This window comes from Lagopus muta, chromosome 11 (assembly GCF_023343835.1).
Source record: "Lagopus muta isolate bLagMut1 chromosome 11, bLagMut1 primary, whole genome shotgun sequence".
Lineage (NCBI taxonomy): Eukaryota > Metazoa > Chordata > Aves > Galliformes > Phasianidae > Lagopus > Lagopus muta.
In genome coordinates, this window is record NC_064443.1 from 9,786,616 (window position 1) to 9,810,800 (window position 24,185).

The 24,185-nt window shown below is 46.4% G+C and overlaps 1 protein-coding gene across 2 annotated transcripts in view; it reads left to right on the plus strand.

The window, feature by feature from the left end:
- CHCHD6 (coiled-coil-helix-coiled-coil-helix domain containing 6) overlaps positions 1 to 21,788 on the plus strand; it is a 101,019-nt gene extending 79,231 nt beyond the window's left edge. For both annotated transcript variants that reach the window (XM_048957943.1, XM_048957944.1), the window contains one exon: positions 21,249 to 21,788. In XM_048957943.1, coding sequence (XP_048813900.1) covers positions 21,249 to 21,272 — 24 coding nt within the window. In that variant the 3' untranslated portion in view covers positions 21,273 to 21,788. The remainder of the gene's footprint in view (positions 1 to 21,248) is intronic.
- Positions 21,789 to 24,185: the final 2,397 nt, after the last annotated feature.

Below are 24,185 nucleotides of genomic sequence, written 5' to 3' on the forward strand. Positions count from 1 at the left end.
ATCATATCGACTCACCCTTTATTGTTATTTAGTCCCAGAGGAACTTGACTTTGACTTGAGAATCTGAGGAACCCCAGTGACCTCAGTTCTGCTGTTTGTGAAGCAGCTTATTTCTGCTTCAGAACTGGATTGGCTAAATGTTTGGGGACTGGCTTGTTCTTACTGCTATGATCAGCTTTGTTGGAGGGGCTCACTGAGGGTAGTGCTGTAGCATGTGAGGAGAGGGAATAGCTTTGATTTTTTGGGAGTTTTCCTTGGGAGAAAAAAAAACCCCAAACTTCTACCCACGCAGTAATTTCCTTGTTCACTTTTGAGAAATGGAAGCCTTATTCTTTAATAATTCCCTCTTTTTTTTTTTTTTTTTTTTTTAAGAGTAAGATAAAAGAATACTGCATTGAGTGTGAGCAACCTGGGAGAATAAAAGAGGCGGTAGGTTTTAAAGTAGCTTGTAATCTTGCTCCCTGCACTCCTTTCTGTGCTGTCCATTCAGATGTTTCTCTTGGGACATGCAGGCTCTGGACCAGATCCTATCTGGCCTGAGCACCTTCTGCAGCTCATCAGGACCTGTGCTTAGTTGTCAGCTTCTTGCTATGTTATCTTGCTTTTGCCGCTGCATTTTGAGGCAGAGCAGCAGTCAAGATGGGGGGAAGAGGAATGGTGAGTCCAAGGACCAGCACAGCAGATGACAGTGTGTGAAATAGCTGAAGATCTGTCAGCACTCAGTAGGTGCCCAGGGTGGTCACAAGCTGTGACCTGAGTGACTGTCATGTCCAACAGTCATGTTCAGAACTCAATGACAGAATCAATGACACTTGACCACCTTTTCCAGTCCCTTGATCACACTCATCCATCTAGCACTAAGCACACTTTGGCATGACTGGCAGGAGCTTATTCCAAAGCTTAATGGCAGTGCGGAGCTGTGGAGGGCAACCATTGAGGAATTGGTTGTGTTAGCAGGTCTGTATGTGGGCTTTGGGCAATATGATGGAATCAGGTTTATGAAGTTTTCTCAGCCCCTGTCAGTACAGTGCTGGGCTTTGAAGCATGGTTTCCTCTGAGCTTTGTTTTCCCACAAAAACTTCAGGCGTGATCCATCAAGGAGTGTGAAATATATTTAAAATCCCTCTGCTGCCTTTTTCTCACAGTCAGCAGGGCTGTGCTTTCTTCTCTGGCATGGAGTTGTTTGCTGTTGAGAATAAGCAGTCTCTTTTCTTGCTATTCCTTACCTCTCTTTGGGATGTGATGCCATCAAGAAAACCAGCTGTTCCAGTCTGAGAGTCTGCCTCTTCCTTCATGCTCTCTTGTTGATTGTGTTGAATCAAGGAATGTTTGCAGTAATATAGAAATAAGGGGAACGTGAAGAAACAAAGAGTGAGATCACACAGCAGAAGTCTATAAGGAGGGATTTGTATCCTGCCCCAGTTCACAGTGGCTGTATTTGGAACCAGATCTGCTATAACAACAGCAATCTCCTCCTAGAAGCTTGACTCTTGTATCCAAATTCTTGCTTCAGTAAACTGGGATCTGAGAGATCCCATGTGGAGAAGAGAGCAAACAGAGCATCTAGGGAGACCTGGCAGCAAGGCCAGTCTGCTCCTGCTGGGAAGACAGTGGCTTTGATAAACTTTATAGAAAAAAATGTTTTAAAGGAGCAGAAATGCAGGAGATGGTCCTGGGTGGCAGCTGTAGCAGAAGGACAAGGTAGAAAATACTCTTGCAAATCCTGCAAATTGGAGTTCTGACTCTTAATATCTTGAACCTCTGTCTCAAATCTTTGCCAACGTGTGCTGTTTCCCTGTGACTCGGGTTCACGGCATCCCTGTGCAGCCAAGGAAACTGCCAGGCTGTGCTTTGACTTTGGCTCCAGCTGTTCAGTGCAAAAAGCTTTCACTGCTGCTATGAAAAGCTTTTCTTAAGGGACAACATTAAAGCAGGAGAGTTGTGGTGCTTGAAGGTTGAAGCAGGCATCCTCCCTTGAGAAGTGTTTTCCAATTCACAGCAGTCTGGTGCACTGTCATGTGGATAAAAGGCCAGAGGGATTGTGCATTAATCTGTAGCTCTCTGTAATTAATCTCTCCAGTAGTGTTGAATCTGACTGATGTTTGAACCCCTCAGCCAGGTATGTAAAAGAATTTCTTCAGTAGCTCTGAACTGCTCCACAAATCTCTAGGCTGTAACTTTGCATCTGGGTCCTAGCTGCTTTTCTTGACCACCCTTGGCTCTTGCTCCATCTTGGTTCTTCATTTGCTCTGTTGGCATTTTCCTTGGCTTTGTCAGTATTGGTTTGTACTTGAACACAGTGCCTGGTTGCATGTTTATCCTGGCAGCAGGGTGGTTAAGTAAGGTGCCATACTGCATGCCTCGCCCTGGTCAAGCTTTGTGTTCTTCCCACTAACTGCCTTAGAAACAACAAATGTTTCTTGATCTCAGCACAACTTTTGCAAGTGCCACTGAAGTCTTGACAGACTTCTGTCATTGCATGTTGTAGAGCTGTAAGAACGTGTCCTGATTTCTCACTTGGGATTTATTATTTACGAAGTTACTTTGAGGTATGCACTTGATTTTTATTTTTATAATGTTTGCAAAACTTTTCCTACTTTACCTGTAGGAAATAGCGGAATATTGTCTTTAAAAACACAAGAAATTTACCATTCCTACTGGTCAGGATGTAGAACAGTGCATCTTGCAGGAAGCCCTGTTTGCACCCACAAGCCCTAGGATCAAATGCTGTATAGCACTGCTGAGTTACTTTCCCTGTAGCATTTTCAGATTTTTTGTTTTGCAGTGTGCTGAGTTGAACTCTGATAGTAATGCCACGCACTAGGATGGCTGTTGTTAGTTCAGGGCAGTGCATAGCAGATGTCTGAGCTGTAGGCAAGGGTTAAACTGTTCCAGGGTTCTTCTGTGACGTCCAGCAACTGAAACTCATACTGTGGGTATTTCACATATACTTCAAGATGGGGCTCTCTTGAATCCTGTGGGCGATATCTTCCTCACTACATAGAGTGAGCAGTTCTGGCCACCTATAGGACTTGTCTTTTAAAATGTACAAGAAAGCTAGACATATGCCATTGCCTATTTTTGCTGCTCCTGCCTCCTCCTCCTGTCTCTTCTTTTACTCACCTCTCTCTAAAGTTTGGGCTCAGATTTTTTTCTCTGTCGTCATTTTTTTTTTTTAACCTGCTTCCCTCCAGTGTCTCTGCCTCTCTCCCTCCTCTCCTTTCTCCCATCCCCTTTGTTTGCATTTCCTTCATTTTAGAGTCAGTATTGAAGCTGACACCAAACTGCTTACTCCCTGCGGCACTGAACTGGCGGTTTGGAAGGAGAAGGCTGTGCTTCCCTCAGGGGGGGGCAAGGCAGAGTTCAGTATCTGTCTTATTTTAAATATGCATCGTAACGTGGCTGATCAGAGGAGCAGAGAAATCATTGGGCTCTGAGTACTGGAAGCTTGTAAAGACAGAGAGGAACCCTCTGCATTCCCTGTGCCCCTCGCTGAACATGAAAGCAGCTGGGCACAGGGCAGGTTGACTCAGGAAACATGGGTGAGCTTGAGAGACTCTCAGTCAAAGGAGGATGGGAAGGTCTGCGTGCTTGTGTAAGCATCACACCTTCTTTTTCTGCTTCAGCTTTCTCCTCTTGTCAGATTTATACATTTATTTTTAACCTTGGAGGATCCCAAAGTACGTTACCTAACTATCCATCAACCTTGCAGGATGCTGTTTGCCTTGGGCAAGTGGAAGATTGATCACTGATCATCATGTTCTTATGGTGAGGAGACAAGCTGGGGTATCCCTGTTGCATGTTGTTTTCACAGCCACTGTCATGGCAAGATACAAGAGATGTATTTGCTGGTTTTGCAGAATGAGTAGCAACTCTACTAAGGCAAGCCATGTGCCCAGCTGGTTTATCACTTAAATGGATCTGCTGTGCAGCCCTACACAATGCTGTGATGCAGTTACCTAAAGGACAGAATAGAAAATGGTGCTTATCAGTTCAGCAGCTCCCAACATCGAGTTAGGATTGGAAGTGAGAGGTAGCCTATTGAATTAAAGCTGCAGCTGTAATTTTAGTTTGGTCTAAATACCTGTAGTTTGGCAGAGTAGCAGGGTCCTGACTTCTGTAAAAATGTCTGGGTCCTTCAGGACCATGGGAAGGTCAAGGCCTCTGCTGGAAACCTGCTGTCAGCCTTGTTACTTCCTGGGTCACAGTCTACTTTGGTTTACTTGTGATTGTTCAAGTGGTCAAATCTGGTCTGCCTAGTTAGGAGTGTTCAAGGTTATATCAGCAAGAAGTATGGGAGAGGCTGCAAGCTCATGCTTTTCTTGTTCTCTTAGTATCGTTGACTGCTGAGGTGCCTAACCCATCAGAGGAGATATCTGACTCAAGGGCTCAATACCAGGTGATTGTCAGCTGGAGAAATGCAGTGACTGTGCTTAGGATGGTTTAATAATAGCCTTATTTTAGACTCTGCTTGGGAGAGAGAAGAAATAAGCAGATTGAGGAAGCTACTTCGCAGTTCTCCAGAACTGCTCAGATAAAACTGGAATAACAAATCCCTTTGATTGGAGGCATAAAGTCCTCCTGTAGCATCTCAGCATTTGTCTCAATTCCCTTCTACTTACAGAAAAAGTAGTAGTTAAGGCTCTGCAGTTGGAGACTGGTTTACATTAGCAAAATGATATGCGTGAGCGATAGGAGAATTGACTGCTGGGGTGGATGGATTTGGCCTTCTGTTCTGATTCTGCCTTTTTTCCCCAAGGATCCATGTTTCTTGGATTCTGCCGAGGTGTGTTCGGTTGCTGTCCCTGCAACAGTTTGCTCAGTACTTGTGGGAGAGGTTGTGCATTTGAAGTGGGTGGGGAATGGAAACAAGAGTTGGCATCGTGCAGCTGATTTCTGCTCTGCAGTACTACATACTCACTTGTCATTTTTTCCTCTCCTTTCTGAAAATTTGTGGTTTCATGTCTTAAAATAGCTAGTAGAGAAAGAGGGCTCATTGCCTACCAGGATAGACCTTCCCCAGCTGTGCTCTTTCAGCTCCTTCCTGTCCTGGAGGTGGCTGTGCTGGAGCTGTGAGCCCCTTGCAAATGTCTGTGTCCCCTGTCCTCACGTGCAGCACTGTGTACCCCACACTGCAAGCCTGATTTGGTGCTATTCTTCCTCTTAGACCTTTTCTGAACAGTTAGGCTGCTCTTTACACGCTTGTCAGTTTTTCTGACCTCCACATTCTTTCCAGAGCAGGTTTCCACAGGGGAAGCTGTGGTGGCAAAATTGCCTGAACTGTTCGCTGTAAGGTTGTCACAGTTGCTGCACCCATGGAGGCTGTGCCAGAGCTAGGAGAGCTCCTTGGGAAAGCAAACAAGCTGCTACAATTCTGGCATGTGACCTTGCTTGGGCTGCAGTAAGGAAGCTTCTTCAAAACAAGCAGTAGAAAGGGTTTGCCCAAAGTTGCTTTCATGTGTAAGTTATTAAGGATTTGACCCTGGCTCTCTAGGTGTAAAAGGCTGTGTTAGCCCTCTACTTCATCTCTTGCCAAGTCACAAAATCCAGGTACTTAAGAGGAGCTGTTGCTTGTATGACCTTCATGCATGAAACAGTTTCTCTTTTAAAATGTTTTTTCCCCTTTATCAGTTATTCATTGAAGAGTCTCTCTGCATCTGTAGAATTTTGAAGGGTAGCTATTATTTTACCATTTTAATTTTCCCAGCTGTTCAAATAATTGTTTTAACCTCTCTGTGCCTGGAAAGTGCTTTCCACATTCCTGTTTGTTCTGCATTGTATTTCTTTGGTTTCATGTTTCAAATTACGAGCAAACGTCTTCCCCCAGCCCAGATGGTCATTCTGTGTCTGTCTTCTCTACAGCTTTAATGGTGTGCTGGTCTGAATGAGACCGTGAGAGCAAGGAACTCACAACTGCCCTTTTTGTGATACAGGTTCAGACTTCATCGCCTTCGTATTCATTTTTGATTTCTTTCTTTACTTTTCCAATCAGCGTTGCTTTTCTTAAGTGCATCTCTAAAGGCTTTGCCATAGAAATGAAATTTAAGTAGCTGTGCTGTGGCATTTTGAATGCATTGCTGTAGTTTCTCTTGCATGCTTTCGTCACGTTTGGAAAGTTTCAAAAGGTGATTTATAATTTATCAAACTAAGCATAAAACATCTGACTGCAAAACCTATCAATCTGATCCCATCTCTTTCTAGCCCTTTAATTAGGGAAGCCCTGCTGAAAAATGTACCCATCAACTACTGAGAAATGGTGCGTTCCTGGACCCTTGGTATAAATCTTCAGTTATCCAGGTGCCAAAATGCTGTCAGAACTGACAGATCTTAGAAAATACACCCACAGGCAGAACATTATCCATTACACTAGCACTGAGCAGTGGGCAGTAAGGCAAAATCAGCGGAGGATGTGTCTTTATCAACCTTAATTGGCTTTTCCTGTTGATAAAAATCAGGGTACCCAGCAAGGAGGAGAGCCTATCTAGCAGTTTGATCTTTCCATCCCCGAGCTGAAGGTGCAGTCCATCTCCACTGACGTGTGATGTGGACTTGTCTCAGCGGGCTCCTAGCAGCACGGCAGCCTGCAGCCCATGGAGAAGGCTGCCAGACTGTCTTCGGTGAGCGACCGTGCTTAAACAAGCGTGAAGAATTAATTACTCTGGATAAGTTGGGTTTCATCCGTGCTCTTGTTGCTTGAAATGCACTTTGAGAGAGCCAAAGTTAGTTAAACTTTACTGCAGTTCTTGGTTTGTAGGAGCTCCTGGATTGCAGCTAGCTGGGCTCTGAAATGAAGGACCTGGGTAATGGATGTTGTGGTATGAGCTGGAGATGGTGGAGAAAAAGGAAGCAGCGACTTTGCAAGAGCTACTGGATATGACACATGTAGAGGTTTGGGGAATACAGCAAGCTTCTGCCGGGTCATTTGGCACTGCAGGCTTACCTGTGGCTTTGCATCACAGACGGAAGAGTCAGCAGCTGCCTGGGTTTCTCCTGGGAAGGCTGTTCTGCAGCCTTGCTGCAACATCTTCCATTTTCTGAACCATTTAAATGTTTTAGTTTTTCCTTGGCGCTGCTTACATCTATTGCTATTAGATTTATAAAAGTTTTATTAGGGTAAATAATACAGTGAAGATGATTTCAAATCTATTACTACGCTAGTCTTTATCTAGTTGATTAATGAGAATGACTCATTTCTTTATTTATCATCAATTTGGCAGTGTGTTGTGCTTCTCTTGCTAAATTCTACAGAGTTTCTCAACATGGCTTTATTTTAAGTTTCTATTCTGCTAAACCAAACTTGTCTATCCGATTTCCATAAATAATGGAACACAGAAGTGACTCCATTTGAAAAAGAGAGTTTACTAAGGGTACTTTATTGCGGAAATGAAATTTTCGCAATCCCTGATGGTCATAAAAGCCAGACTGTAAGGCCGTCACAGGGCTGCAATCAGAGAAATAACAGCGTAACCCTTTATTTAAAAAGGCTTTTAAATGCATAAATGTTGGCTATTCAAACAAATGAAGGAACAGTCTGGTATCCAAAGGTTGCTGCGTGGAAAGCCTTACATCCATGGGACCATCTTCTAGAGAGTGTCCTAGAAGTGCCACCTGGTGGGGCTGGGATGAGGGGATGTGGATCTGCAGCCTCAAGCAGCACAGCTCTGTTTTGCTCCATGTGTGCCCGTGCCAGCCTTTTGCCTGGCTGAATGCATTGGAGACTGGCACAGGAGAGTCCCTGTTGGGTTAAGTTCTAGAGCCTGCTGCTGTACAGGCTGTAAGAATATGATGGACCTTATGGCAAAATAGTGTGGATTGTGCTTTTTTTCCCCCCTTCCTTTTTTTAGCTGTATAATAAGCAGCTCCATAGTGACTTCTTGTGTTCAGAAGGTTTCTTTAGAAACTTGAAGCAAGTGGGAGGGAAGCTTAACAAAGTCCATTCTGTTCTTCATATTCAAGCTGCCTTTCTACAAGCCCAGCCAATCAAGTGTGTTATCACTGTTCTTTGCAACGAGGGGAAGGCTGAAGCAAACCTGTGTGAGTAGCCTAACACACCATGATTCACATGGTTTCCATGGATGCTGGCCATACCACTGTTCGAGTGATTCTGTTGTACTGATGCAGATGCCACAGCAGATTTAGCAGGATGTCACATTCCTGCCTGCTGGCCATAAGCTCTTGTACCTGCATGAAAGAAGGGATTCCTGTGTGTGCAGCCCCATGAGAGGATAACGAGCTATGAGCCTTATTATGTGTAATAAGAGAATAATTCCAGGTGAAGTATAGCTGAGGATAGAGATCAGGATTTTAACATCTTTGTTTCTGTGATAGAAAATGAACACCAAGGGTAGCATCACCTTCAGTAACTGCAGGCCATGGCAGAAGTGTTTTGCCAAAGCAGCAGTGTAAATGCAGGCTGGCACGGCCTGACACTGGGGCTTTGTCAGTCCTTCCCCAAATGCCTGATGGTTCCCAGCTCCCAACCACCTCCTGCCTGAAAGCAAGGCTGCAGGATTTTTCTCTCTTCCTAAACCTTTTGCTCTGTTTTGAGCTCTGGGAGCCATTGTGAGCATAGTGCCGCAGGATCCTCTCTGGTAAGGGCCTTGATAAATATGTATTGTGTTGTCAAGTGTTCCTAACTCCTCTGCAGGTAGCAGCAAAAAAGCAAACTGCATGCCATGGGTTGTTGTGTCTCCAGGGTCAATAAAAACAAGATGGCACGGGGGATTGTGGGAAGAGGAGCCAGGATAACTGCCTTCAGCATCACCTGCTAATAACACAGCTATTTATAGATCAGCTGAGGCTTTGTCAACTGGATTGTTAAATTAATATTTACATACCAGCGTCATTGTCTCTCACTAAAAACCTCATTTGCATTAGTGCTTGGACGGAAGTGCAGCTTTCAGTGCTCCAGCTATGTGTGCTTGATGAAAGTCTGTGCGGTGTGTGCGTTTGAAGCTGCTTCTGACAGATTCTTGCTTTGCAAATCCCCTCCTCCCTGCAGCAGCATTTCCCCACCTTTCTGTGCCACTCGTTGCTCACAGGAGAGCTCTCACCTTTGTTCCCAGATGCCCATGGCTCACAGTGAGGCTGATCTCACTGGAGATGTGCAGCGTTTCCACACAGCGATTCCTGGTTAATCTCTGCCTCTCGGAGAGGCTCGAGCTGTTGATGTCTTGTGGGTAATTTAATAACTAACAGACAAATAGGACGTATAGATTGTGGTAACGTAGCCCAGATTGCAACCCCCCCTTCCCTTTTGCATCTGTTTGAATGAGTTTTGTTACAGAGGCTTTATTTCTGTGCTGGCAGCAGGAGGCGGAGCTGTGCTGAGTGCAGCAGGCTCCACACCTGGCTAAGCAGGCTCAGTCCCGGTGCGCACCCGCCTGCTTTTCAAAAGGGGAGAGTAATCCACTTGCTAGACATGTCTGTAGCTGTCTTGTAAGTCCTTGGGCGACCTTGAGCAGTCATTTAACTCGTGTTTGTTTGCCCAGCTCTACCTGGGCAGATATTACTTCTGTGGTTTGGAGGGTTGAGGTTGAACGGATGTCTTGGAAATGCCATGGATGAGAGGTGAGGTGGAGGTATTTGTGCTGCTGTCTCAGACAGCCGATCAGAGTGCAGCTTGACCTGTCTGTCTTACTGCTTCGTGCTTCAAAGCACCCGGACACTGGGCTTATGTGGGAATGGGGAGGTGGTAATGGCAGGGCTGCAGTGCAGGCAGGTGTCACAGCCTCAGCCTGGCTGCTGATAAGCTCCTGCTGCTGTGTTAGTCCTAATCTGCCTTTGGCCTGTGAAGGGATAATGGTATCTGCCTTTCTGACACCTTTGCAGGCTCTCTGTGCACCTCATTACTCTTTTTTTGGAAGAGAACTTTGCAGTCCTGTTCTCCCTGCAGAGTAGAGCTCCCCTTCCCAGGCGAGTCCCATCAGCACCAAGCTGGGACTCAGGGTGCAGGCTGCAGTTCAGCTCTGCTGGCACACAGCATCGTTTCTCAACAATATTACAGTGTGCTCTGAAATCATGAGTTCACCTTTCATGTGTTTTGCTTAAGATAGCAAAGCTTCCATTTCCTCACATTGAAGATATCTATTCCCTTGGCATGCAGGAGGGGATGGGGACGTGGGCCAGCTGCAGGCACGGATCTGGAAAGCCTGGAATCCAGTGCTGTGCTGCTCCAGCTCCACTCCTTGCCTTGTGCCCATCTCACCGCCTCTCTTATTTCAGCTTTAATTCTTACTGAAGGCAGCTCCCAATTCTTTCATTTGTCAGATCACCCAGGTTTTGATTTTTATTTTTTTTTTTTAACCTTATGCTGATGTACAGGGGAGATTGGCTTTAATGCAAAATGTCAAGGTCTTTTCCTAGAGAGCTGACAGTAAGTATAGGTGTTCTGTATGTGCACGGGCTATCGGGATTAGGCATCCTTACTCAGAAACATTGGCTGAGACAGACCGACACTCCTCCTGCCACAGAGGCAGGCAGGCACTCTCTGATGCCAAGCCTTGAAGTATTTGGCATGTTTTCTTCTGCCCTAGTTTTGTGCAGTTGTTCCTGAAGTTTTACAACTACATGAGAATTTTAGTTCTGTTTAAAAATTAAAACAAATTGAAAGAAATAATAATCAAGCCCTCCTCCTTAGAAAGCACCGGTATGAGAATGTGACCCAGGTGCTTAAACCCAGAAGGCAAGTGAAATAACCCTGGTGCATTTTTGAGTGGTTTTATGTCAACTCTGTGGTTTTGGGGAGAGTTTCTGACTTCTCTCTTGGGTTTTGAGCCTGTGAGGGTGTGCAGCAGGGCTCGTTTGTGAGTGAGGAGCGCTTGCAGCTCTGCAGTGTCCCCTGCAATTAGTACCCATCGGTCTCCCTGTATCACAGGAGCCTGCCCTGCATTTTTTCACATCTCATTTACTTTTTAATTTGCACTTCTTTCAGTCGTTCCACTTTTCAAGCATTCCTTGCGAGCCCGAGGATCTCAGGCTCTTCAGCTTTCAGCGGAAGCCAAGAATTCATGTAAGAACACGATTCTGGGCCATTGCTTTGACATTTTCGTGGTTATGTCATATGTCATCAGGCTTTCATGCGAGCTGGCAACACCGCTTACACTGAGTGTAGTTGTTCATGGAGGGGGCCGGTTCGGCTCCGTACCCCTGGGCTGATCTGTAGGAGACTGCCTGGCTTCTCTGTGCATCTCAGCCCTTACCTTTGTCTCTGTGCAGAGGCTCTTGTGTGCTGGCTCCCTGGCAGCTGTGGGAGCACGTGCTGTTGGGATGGCAGCTGAGCGGTGGGCACACACTCACACCTCCGCCCGGCCTGACGGGGGGACGCACGCAGCCAGACTCCCACAACAGCAAGCTTTCCAATAAAGCTGAAACACAGAGGTATTGTTTGTCCAACCGCTGGCAAATGCACAGAGCCATTGTGCGGCCCTGAAAGCCTTGGCGCTTTATTCTCTGCAGACTGAATGGCAGCCGCGGGTAATAATAACACAAGATTAAAAAAGCCAACATTATAGGGGCATTTACAACCCACTGAGAGAGTGAAATCTCAGCAAGGCTGAGCCGTGTCTCTAGTGATCCACCGTTTTTACTGCTTGATGAGGAAATGATGGGCAGCTCTGGAGAAACGGCTACTGTGGAGCAGATGAAAGGGGAGTGGGTTGACTGCTCAAACACTGCACTCAGAGTGGGGCAAATGGAGCAGCTCGCTGCAAACCGAGCTGCTGGCCTGTCCCCTTGTGCTGGGGGAGCTGTGCGTATTTGCGTGCCCACGTCTCCTTTGCAGGCTGATGGAAAGTGAAGGCAGGCAGGTGGCGGAGCTGGGCTCAGTCTGTGCCTTCCAGAGCCTTGTGCTTGGAGGCTGTCGGTCAGCGTCACTCAGGGATGGTGCTGGGGGAGCCTGGAGGCTGCAGGTGTGTGAGGACATAGCTGCAGGCAGAGCAGCCAGTCCTCTCTGCTGGCCTACGTCTTCTGACACTGCACGTACTTGGATTTTGGATGTAAGCCTCAGTTCTAAGTCAGGCAGCAATGACACCCACTTCACACAATTTAAGCTCATCTGACTGATAGCATCTAACAGGTGGAATGTCATTGTTTTCAAAACAAACATACTTAGAAACCAACCCTGTTTGTAGAGATAAAAAAAGAATGCAAAAACACTGAAATTTACAGGAACATTTCTTTTATTAGAAGTCAAGTCTTTAATTCAGGTTCAGCTCTAGCAGTTCTTTAACTCGACTGTCTTTAAAAAATAGCTCTGTGTGCATACATCTATCTGATCCAGAGGCAGAGGAACATCCTCTCTGGACATGCCCAGGCTGCAGAATAGCAGTGAGATCTCAATGCCAGCTCTACCCTTGCTCGTTAGGTATCACAGCAGGCTAACCCTGGCAGTGTGGAGCTGCTGGGATGTGCCCTGCTCAGGCAGGTTGTGCACCTCCCTGGGACTCTGCAGTGCCTTCCAGATGTGACCTTGTTCTTTTGGTATGAAGGATGGAATGAGTAAAATGGTGGTAGATGTTTTGAGTCTTGAAGTGATAAAGTTGCTTTTTAAAGATGCTTAATTACTTGACTGGGGCAGCTATGGTCAATGACTGTTGTTTTCCATTTTAAAAGCATTCAGTTCTGGCTTCTTGCTTTGCTTGTACCATACAGGATGGCTTGGGAATTGCTGAGACCAGGATTGCAGAGTGCTGGTTTTTGTGTGGGACGTGATGGGGATTCTGGCAGCCACACTGCTTCACAGACTCATTTGGTTGGATTAATGAATCTGTCCCGGCCACTGTTTTTCCAAGAGTGATGAGAAGTTACTGATATCATAGGGATTTGTGAGCTGTTTTTTATATTGGCCATTTGGTGGGGAAAGAAATTCAACTCAGAGGGCTTTTCAGAAGAATAAAGTGTTTGAGTTCTGTTCTAATCCTGGTTACAGAAAATTGACAAGTTGCTGTTAAAGTCTCTTTGAACATAAAGTATAAATACACATTGCACCACATTTTTTTCTTCTTTGTCCCCTTCTCTCTCTCTTTTTAATTTCCTTTATGGCTGTTTTTTTTTAATTTAAACGTTGCCTATCTTACCCTTTAGACAGCTCAGGTTTGGACCTGAGGTTCCGCTGTGCTGGCGCAGACCCATGGAAGAAAGCTGTGGGTTTGCTTTGTTTCCACAGGTTGCAAGTCTGAACCGAAACGTATGTTAATGATAAGAGCTCTGTGGGAAGAAGATGCAAAGAGGTGTTGAGTGACACTAGAAAAGAATGGTCTAGGAGGTGGGAAGAGAGGATGTAGCTAAAACTAAATACGGTGCTTGCTTTCTGCCAGATCCTTTGCAGCAGAAGCATGGATGTATTCCCAGCTGACAGCCCCCTCGTCTCTCTTTCCCCCTCCTTTTTCTATCTCCCCCTCTGGGGCTGCTCTGTTAGGATGAGTTGCTTCCAAACAGACAATACTTTCCTAGCAGATAAACGGACACCTAAGAAGCTGTGCTGGTATCTATCATAAACAGACATGCAGCATAGTGAGGGAAATTACAGGATGGAGACCTGCATCATTTGTCATATATGTATAAAAAAAGCCCTAAGAATCCCAACCTACTCCCCCCTCCACTTGAGCAGCGTCCACAAGAAGAGCAAGCAGTGCACTTAAACACTGTCATTTTCTTTCCTAGTCTTTTAATACCTTATGAAAAGCTCCAGTTAAGCATTCCACCTTGGGCCCTGTTTGTAAAGGATGTGTTCTAGACAGATGGAAGCAGGTGTCTGTCCTGACACAGATGCAGGACTATAAATTCGCAGTGGAGGAGATGGGGAATGATTATTTAGGAGGCTTTTGTGGCTTATTCCAGCATCTGGCATTCTACCAGGGCACCTTCTGAACAGGGAGAGGGACAGGAAGGAGCTGGAGAAATGCTGACCTGCAGTTCCCTGCCTTGTGCCCACGCAGCATGGAGGCTTCTGCGTGTCTCAGCGCCTTGGTGCTGACAAGGGGAGTGGCAGGGTGAATATTTGGGGTTTATCGGGTGACTTCTGGAATCTCTGTCTAAGAGGCATGGTTGAATCATGGTCTCAGCAAAGCCCGCTGACAGCTCACATCTGTTAGTTCTCTGTCTGCTTGCCTGACCTTGGTGAATGGTCTAACTGGCCTTTGGTGCAGGGCAAACAACCAACCTTTTTTTTCCTTGCGGTTGAATCAGATCTTGCAGTTCCTGGAACCGGCTATTACAAAATACTTGAGAGATTGGCAAGAGCTAGGCGTGTAATTAATTCTTAAAAATCTGATGGTCAGATACCATAAGCGCCCATTCAGCAGCGCTCAGTTGGTGCAGAAGAGTGGCAGCGGTGCATCAAAGGGGCTGATTCCATCAAAGATATTTCAGTTTCTGGATTGCAGGCGGGCAGTTGAGGTAGGATCCCTGTTTTTTTGATTTAATTTACCTGTATGGTCTCTACTGTGGCCCTACTCTTTTTGGGTATCACAGAAACAGGCAGAAGTGCATCTCACACCAATCTGTGTGGAGTCACAGTCTTCCCTCTGCTCTATCCCACTCGTTTTTGCCTCTTCTGCTTGTAAAAAAGGGTGAGTGACATTTACGCCCGTACAGGTGAGATGAATATGGCTATCACACAAACAAAATCACTGGCTGCCGAGTAACAACAGCTTAATGAAAATGTAAACTGTTAAACAAATAAAGCCAGTCAAGCTCATAACACTTCTGTGTGGAATCTCACTGTATCACTGAGCAGAAATAGCATTAGGCACAGAAGAAGGATATTGAGAGAGGTTGCCTGTGCCTGCCTTGCTGTGCTGGGTGTGTGGGGCTGGGCCGGGCAGCAGCAAGCCACAACTACGCAAGGACATACAGCTGCAGCAGCTAAGGGTCCAGGCAGGTGGCCATCCCTGTCTCCCATCTGCATGGGGCAGTGGGTGGCTCGGGATGAGCCCTCAGAGTTTAGAGGATAACAGGTTGCTCCATCTCATTTCTTTTTTCTTTTCCCCTCATCTTATCTAAGCTTGGTCTCTGAGCTGCATGGAGTCCCCAGCCTGCTGGGGATGCATTGAGTCTGGGTTGCACCAAGCTTTAGTGCACCCTGGTGTTGGAAAAGTACAAGTTTACCTTTAAAAATGTGTTTATTTTTCTGGGTGACCTTGTGAAGTTTCCTTGCACTGGATCTGTTTCATGCCGTCCTGCTGCCTTTATCTAATTTGTTTTCTTGTGTATGTTACTGACGTCAAGTGAAGTGTAATTTGTTTGAGAAGTGGTGCTCATAACAAGGATCCTGCTAGTAATCCCTGCTCTGAATCCCTGTATACACAATGCTTCAGGAATAATTAAAGTCAGAAACTTCAATCTGGAGGGATGCACAGGGGAAGCCTGTCCTGAAATGAGGCTTGGCATTGCTGGCCTTCGTGCTTCCAGTGCATTTTAACAGTAGGGCTTGCTGTTCTTCTTCCAGAACTGGATTTAAGTAGAAGCTTGACATCCTGAATTTATGTACCTAACGCTGCTGTTCATCAGTCAGTATTGTTACCATATCCTTTTTCTCTCTATTAATTTTCCTCAGTAGTCTGCAGGGATCATTTGCCAGCTTGTTTCCAATTCCTGCACCTTCCTGGCGCCTTGTTTTGTAACGTCTTGCATCGTGTACTTTCCATTTCTGTAATTCATTTAATTCAAAATACTGGAATGGCTTTGCAAGTATTTACTGCATCTCTTTCTTCCTTCCAGTAGGCTATTACAGGTCACGTATACAACTTAATCCAAAATCGTTTGGCTTCTGGGATTATTTTTTTTCTTTTATCCACCAGGAGTGGGGATATGTGGAAACTGTTGCCTTTCTGTGTGTGGGTTTTGTGAAGGTTGCTCAGATCAGGGCTTGGTGGTGCAGCAGTTAAACCCTGCTGTCAGTGTCCCCCAGCAAACTATGTTACTGTTGCTGTACTTAGCTTGCAAATGTTGTGGGTTTAGGGTTTGCAATAACGAAATTCTGTTGCATCAGTAAGAGGTTTTCCATTCCTATTGGCTCTGGAAATGGATATTCACAGTTGGATGAAGTTCATTTTAATCCTTACAAAACTGGAGCTGTATTTGTACGAGTTGTCGTTGTTCTGCTTTTGGATCCTCCTGGGACTAATCCAGGAGCTTGCAAAATGCTCGGGGTGCCTCTGGCTGTGGGGCAGAGGGGTTAGGGTTAGGCCCAGCATTATCCCCTCCTCCTGTGCGTTCCTGCCTTCAGCTTGCTCCAGAAAGATGCTGTGCTGTGTTTGCAGTCTCTACCTTCTGATGTGTATAGATAGTGGGATGCAATTACCATCCCATGAGGTAGAATCATTATGCTGGCTGTAAAGAAAGAGGGTCACAGTCCTAAAGGGAAATGATTCTAAAGCAATCTTGACCGAGTCTAGTAAAGCCATTTCAGACCACTTAATGCTCAGCCAGTCCTTCACAGCATTTGTGATACGTCCTCTTTACTTAGAAAGAGGCAGTGGCACTAATGCTTGTCAAGGGATGAAGGAAACCACTGATAAACTACAGCACAGGGTTGGGGTGACCGTCCTTGGAGGCGTTCAGGGACTGCGGAGCTGTGGCACTGCAGGTCAGTGGGCATGGTGTGGGGGGTTGGGGTTGGACTTGGTGATCTTAGATCTTTTCTGACCTTAATGATTCTGTGTTAGGGAAAGGCAGAGTTCAGTGCCGTTTGGTACGTGGAGCTGAGATCAGCAGCAAGCTGAGAGATGCTCTGGCCAATCTGGTGGGAGAGGCAGGCAGCAGCTGCAAGGTGTGCTGGGGCAGGGGGGCGCAGAGCTGGCACTGCTTCACGCAGGTGATTTTCTTAATTTCAGTCCCTTGCAGCAGCTGGATAGCCACGGCTCTGTGGGTTTACAAAGCTCTGAGCCAGTACCCAGGAGAGCCAGAACAACTAGTGGTGAAATGCTCCACATCCAGTTTTTGTCCTTTAGAGCTCCTGTGTAATTTTATTGGAAAACAAAAATTGTTTAAATAATGGAACAGACCCAATGAAGTTGTGCAGTGATGCAGAAGGGGTGAGGAAGGGTTATTTCCTTTCTTTCCATTACTTCTCCCCTCCTGCCTCGCCTCCCAAGTGTGGGTGAAAGCTGCGTGTCAGGCACTAGCCCGGCCCAATGGCTTTTCTTAACAGCAAGAATAAGATTAAATGCAATTAACATCGATTGAACAAAACCCGTCCTCAGTTTGCACTCCAATTAATTAATCAGCCATCCTTTCAGTGGCAACCCTCTGCAGAGCCCTGTTTGTTCCTCCTGGCCCTACCATTTTCCAGCACGTGTCCCAAATGAAAAGAGCTGAGCATGGCCTCCTGCTCCCCGCTGTGGCTCTGGGGCTCCTGGCTCAGCCAGGGGCTTCTTGCTGCTTGGGGACTGCAGAGCTGCTCAGTCAGTGGCAAAGCGTTTCCTGTGAAGTGAGGCTGATGATGGGAGCTCTCTCCGAGTTAGAACAAATGTCTGGAGGAAATCAATGTTAGAATGCATGAACAAACAGGTGAGGCTTGGAATAGCTGGAGATTGGCTGTGCTGGTAAACAGCCCGGTGTTCTGGCAGTGCAGGGCAATGTATTTGACAGCACATCCCAGAAAGTGCTGTTCTGCTGCCCTGCTCTGAGGGCCCTGTCCCAGGGAAGCAGCTGAGAAGTCACCGGGTGAGCTCCTCTGCTCTGCAAAGCTGTTAACGTGGAGAAGAGGGACAACAAAACTCTTTTAATAGCATTTTGAATTAATGCTTTTTGTTGCTGCCAGGCGTACTCCGGCCCCTTCGTATTCCAAACCCAAGGACAGCAACTGTTGGACTTCTGAAGGATGAGGGAGACAGAGAGGCTTTTCTGCGCAATAACTGTATGGCACAGAAGTGCTACGATCCATTAGTCAGCACAGCTGCTCAGCAGAACAGCCAATACCCCGAATGTAACAGAACAAATTGCACATAACCAAAAAATACCTACAGCATACATCAAACCAGAGTGACTCAAATGTCCCTTACAATGCTATGGGCTGCTAATAGCCCCACAACAAATGCCTTATCCAGCAGAAAGGCCTTGGACACCCATCTTAGGACAGGTGAGGATTTCTGTAGTTTGTTAGTGCCTCTTTGCACACGAGCAGAGATGAAGAAGTGACTTGGTCATATTACTGAAGTCTGCTGCATGCCTACAGGTCTTCTGGGTTTGAGAAAACTGCCTGCGCGTGGCACGGAGCTGGGAACTATGGAGATTAATTTCTGCTTTGTCACTGACATTCCAAATGCACCAACTCATTTATCATGGAGGTCTGCTCTCTGATTTCTTCACGGCTACGCAGTGCCCAGATGTGCAGGCACCATGGTGTGACTGCTTGAAGGAATGTTAGTACAAAGTAAGGCATCCACTGAGGACACTTGCAGGGTTTACCCCTGTGAGACTAAAGGCTGGTTAAATAAATACATCTTGGTCCAGCTGGGGCTTGGCAGACTGCATCTGGCAAATCCAGAGGGAAGAGGTTCCTTAAGGCCTGGAGTTGATGGGTTTCACCTGGAGCCAAGGCATGGAGCATGGAGAGGATGCCGAGCTCCTGCACTGGGACACAGCTGTGATGGATTGCCTCGAACCCCATACTGAAGACCGTTCTTGTAGGTGGTCGTGCTGGGCTGGAGTTTTTCAAATCAGAACCTGGTGTCTACCTAACACTCGGAACAATCTGCTCTCCCTCTGCACGAAGGGAACTGGCACCATCACCATCTTGATTTATCAGTGAGTGCTGCATGCTTCAAGGCTGCTTGCATCCTGAACTCTTACCTAATACTGCAGCAGAGAACATCCAGAGCTGGCCGCGGGGCAGTTACTCTGTGATGCATCACTTAACTTCAGGCTGAGCCTCAACTTGATTAATTGGGAGGATCCCATCATGCAGGAACAGCTTGTGGCTGTGAGCTGCCTGGGCTTGTTGCTTGTGTAGCCTGGCTGGTACATCTGCAATGCTAAGGATGTGCAGGAGAGAAAAGGCTGCTCCTTCCCCTTCCTAGCTCCTCCTATCAAAGGGAAGGTAAGCATTGTAGCAGCCCTGGGGCATGTTGCAGGGAGGATTCCAGGTTGGAAGGGACCCCAGAGGGTGCCAAGTCTGGATCCATGGGGCTGCAGTGCTAGCTGGAGTTGAAACACTGGTGTGAACGGCTGGCTTAGCAAAGAATGGGTTTAGTCGTGGAGAAGTGGCGTCCTTCCACGCTATTACACAGCGCGTGAGGCATGAAATCAAAGGAACTGTGCTTTTAAGTAGTTAGCCACAGGTTTATGAACTGACAGCTCAGGAACAGCGAAAACAATTTTGTGCATATGGTGACAAGTGTTTTCTTCCATCAACTGCTAACAGACCAGGAGGCCCTCAGAGTCTCCACCTGCAGATGTGCTACAGCTGGGTGATGCTCTGCAGGCACTGCTGGAGGAGGAGAGCTCTGATCTCTGCCTCTGATCTCCAGAGCTATTGGTGTTAATGATGCCTGCACTGCACAGCGCATTCCCCAGAAGAGTTGGGGCTGGACAGGTTCAGAGACTGCACTCTGGTTTCCTGTTGTTGTTTGTTTCTTTCTTTTGAAGCAGTGCAGAGTGATTGATAGTATTGTTACCTACATCTTTTGTTCCCAGAAACTGCCCTTGGTGTGAGCAGCACGGCAGGAAATTGGTGTCTAGCCTGTTTGGCATCCCATCAGCTTTTGGCCCAGTGATGGCTGCAGAAGATTTTGGGAAAGCTTAGTCATGTGGCGTGAGATGGAACCTGATGTTTTTGCACAAGGAGTATTTGTGAGCCTCCAGCTGGATGTGTCCTTGGAATGTGAATGGGCCAGGCTGGGAGGAATCGACTGAGGTTAAGTGCTGGCTGTGTTTTTCTCCTGGACAAGTAAAAGAATGTAGTTATGATTATGAACATGAAATTGTGTAACAAAGGTTTTGTAAAATTGCTTTACAGAAAAGTTTTTGGCGCCTTCTGTTGGGGTTAACTGCAGAGTGGTCACAACAGTGGCTTTATCACAAAGCAGAGTGTTCCTTGACACTTGACTGAAGTGTTACAGTACAAATACAGCAAATTACTGTATTGCAAAATTGATTGGGAGCTGTTGCTGCTTTGCTCATTGCATTTTGTGCAAGTGCTGTTAGAATTTTTTAAAATGTATTGCACTGTGTGAAATTTGTAAGTCATTAATGGTGAGAAAAATTACCTGGGAAATTAAAGGCAGTCAAGTAATACTGATGGTTCATTTGTCAGATTTGTGGCTAAGCTTTGTCTAAATAATTTGGCAAACAATTTTCTCTTAATTCTTGAATCTCTTGAAGCTTCTCTGTTTCCCTGTTGTTAGAGACAGGGCTCTCTGTGGAGGTGTGTGGTCAGTGTGGTCTGGGCATGCTGACTTTGCAAGTGTTAAGCAGCGAATATCGGCCTGCTATGCAGAAGCAGCCTAAACAGCACCCTCACCTTCCAACAGGCATTGCCATGTGTGGTAGCAGCACTGTTTTTACAAGGTGCACCAGAAAGGAGAACATTCGAGGAACCGCAGTCTCCTTCCTAAAAATGCCTGCTGCACAAGGAGTAGAACCAAGCACACATCCAGCCCGGTTAGCTGGCTGATGGAATCCTGTGCAGCTGGCTGTTCAGCTGTCCTTCTGTGGTTGGCTTTAGAAGGGTTCTGTAAATGTGGGTAAGCACTCTTTGTGTTCCATTTTAAGGGGGTTTGTATCTTAAGATAAAAGTTCTTAGTAGGGTAGTCTCTGAGTTGCTCTCTTATTTTCTTCCCCTCTTATGCTGGTCCTGCTCCAAGCACTGGGATGAGTGGTGTGTGTTTGGCAGCTGCTGATCCAAGTGCTCCCATGTCCTGCTGGGGCTGAGGCTTAGTGTGGAGCTGTGCTCGTTCCTGCTGCTCAGCTGCCCTGAGCCTCAGCTGGGTCTATGGCCTCTCTCTCCTGCAGGCCATCAGATTTATAAGTCCTGATTGTTTACAACTGACCTTATATTCTTCTTCATACAATCAGCCTTGCCTTGATATCATGACCTGCTCTCTCGCTTCCACAGTCCTCTGTCCCCTTGAGTGTCTGACTGCATTTTGCAGAAGGCAATACCCGTTACATTTTCTGAGGAATTTTCTGTAGCCTGTCACTCATGCAGCATTGCTCCTTTGTTTCTGAAAGAAATAGTCCAAGGCCAACAGCTGTGTAACTAACTTGCTGCTTTTTCCTTTGTCTCCTTCTTTTTTTTCTTCCAGGAGCTTTTAGTTAACTCTGGATAAACATCAGCTACCAAAGAGCAGAGGACAGGGACCACAGATGCTCCTTGGAAGGCCCAGCATCCTTCTGGAAAGACGCTGACCAAAACTGGTGCCTTCTGCCTGTCCTGGTCCAAGACAACAATATGATTCCTCTTTTAATGGCCTGCATGTACTGGTCTGTGTGGATGCTTCTGGAGCCAGGCAGAGTGTCGTAGGAGAGGGGAACATTTGCTTCATTTTTGTATTATAATAGAATGTAAAGAATGGCCTTGACTCCAGCACGACTTGTTGCTTGGAGGCATACTCCACACAGACCTGGTTCACCTTGTGCTAGCTTTGGTTTCACCAACCCGTCTGAGTTTCAAGAGTTGTTATTTTGTCCGTTTGCTCCAGAATTAAGGGACTGAAGTACTTAGAAATAACCCTGTCTAGCTTGTTGGGATTAGCTGTTCCTAGCATGCTCTGATTGGCTACACCAGCAGGCGTGTTTCTTCCCTTCTGAGGTTCTCTCCTAAGTAATAAAGTGTTTAATGGTCACTGTGTGCTGTGAGATACTTTCAGTCCCATGAGTTTGTAGATTGCTGTTTCCTACCTCCTACTTGTGCCAACGAAAACTCCCACCAAGTATGGGGAATAGGAGCCTTTCCAATCACACTTTATAAATCACGAAACTTGTTTTAGGTCCCAGGCTGAATGAGGTTGGCTTATTTGAAAGTACTTGGAAGAGTGTAAAGTCCTGGCCGAAGAGAATCAGTGTTGGTGAATCATACTGAAAAACACCCTGCGTGCTGCATGCAGAGCCCTAGCCGTCTTTCTTTACTCTAGTTGTTGTGTGCAGTTCCTCCTCTGCTGTCCACTGTGCACTCTGGCCTTGTTTGCTTCTCGTGCAGCCAAGTGGGAACTCTGTTTCTCTCATCTCATCCCGCTGGAGGAAGGTGCAGCAGAGACACCTGTCAGTAAACAGGAACAGGTCTGGTTTGTAACTTCATTCCCTTTCTCTGCCTAAAGCTTCTCCTCCACTTGGCAGCTTCTGCTGCTCGTGTCCTCCTTGCTGTGTCTGACAGGTTCTGAAGAATGCGATCGTGGATTTTTGGAGGTCACGTCACATTTTAATGTAGTGTTTATGAAAATAAATGAGGGGAACTGAGAACTGTTTTCTATGTTATATTCTGCTTTTGGGCAGCAACTTAGAACTTCATATCTTCATTAAAGCAACTTTTCCTTTTGAGAGCTGATGCCACAAAAATTGCAACTCTTCATCACTGTGCAGGTCAAACTGGGTATCTCCAAAAGAAGGGGGGTTTTCCAAAGCAAAGTAGGATACGGTGTGTCCTCGGGTCTGTTTGTGGCAGCACTGGGTGGGCTTCTGCTGGGACTGCAGTGCCGGCTTCTGGATCTGCTTGTGATGGCTGGGCTCTGCAGAGCAGCAGGACTTCTGATGCTGTGTGTGGAAATGTGAAGAAGCAAGGCCTGTCACTGACTAGATTTTACATCGTCGTTGGTCTAAAGAGGAAAAATACCTATTTTGTCTCTTCTTCATTTTCCTCTTGCCCCCATCTAATGTTGCCTTGGCATAAGTAATTTGCATGTCATTATTTCAGCTGCCCTAAATTGGGGGGGACTACGATGCCAGGGCTGATTATCAGGCAGCACTGGACAATTTTTTTTCTGTTAGGCAACGGTAATACATATCCACGCTCTTTTATAATGAGCTTTATTTACCAAATTGGCAATTCCTCTGTTGAGAAATAACTGATTACAGTATTCAGGGAGTTGCTGTCATCTCAAGATACGCAGGTGTCTGTGGAACATAAACAGATGCGATCGTTCAGACAGTGAACTCAATTGATAGAGGGTAGAGGAAAATATCAGCCATAAAATCATAAATGTAACATCTCCAGTTAATGTTGGCCAGGTGCACTGCGGCTGTTTTGCAGCCCAACAAGGACAAAGTGGCGCTCTGAGGCCATGCAGCACCTCCAGATGAGGGACTGCTTGATGATTAGCTGAAAATATACCTCTTGCACATCATCCTACTTCAGCATTGTGTTGCCTAACCCGCAGTCACTGAGGACAGAAATCAGTTCATCGTGCAGCATTAAGGGTTGGAAACTGCTCCGTCCTGCCATGCTACGTTGGATTTTGGTGATGAATGGCTGCAGACTTCTTGGCGACCCCAAGTGTGGGGATTGGGTTTCAGCTGCCCACTCTGCAGTTCTGCCCCTTCCTTTGGTGCTGCACAGCTGCCACGAGTAGTTTTGTTGCTGTGGTTGCTCTCATCATCAGCCTGCTTGGCTAAGCCTGGAAAAAAATGAGATGTTGATGGGAAACTGCTGAAGATGAAGTGCAGTTTGCAGAGCCACAGCTGCCATTCGGGTGAAAAATCTACAGGTAATGCATCTTCGAGTGAGAGTTTTTTCATATTCCTCCCCTGTTCCTATCACAGAAGCCCTTGCAAAGGTGGAAGAAGCCCTACATCCGCTCTTAGGCTCCCTGTCCTTATGTTTCTCCTTAGCTGCTGCTTGGATCTCGGGAGCATTAATCTTTTTTCATGTAAGATTGCGACAGCAGGTCTCAGTTACGCTCTGAAGTGGCAGAAATGGTTATTCCTGGTAGTCAGTGCTGAATAGATGTCCTTAGCACACAGTCCTGTCACAGCTGGAATTAGTGGGCAGCTTGGACTGCAGGATAAACAAGAGCTGAGCCTTTTGTAGATGTTGAATGGGAGGCAGTTTCCTCCAAGGCAACTTTGAGGTAGGGTAAGGGCAGCAAGCCGTGCTGCTGTCTGTGCCACGTGTGCTTGATAAAAAGGAGCTCTGCCATGTCCAGGACTGCGATCTTTTTCACCTACCAAAACCAAAATTCCCAGTGCCAGATGCAGCGCTCTGCTCAGCTGAACGGCTGCACATCCATGTTGCCTCCTGGTTGTTGTGG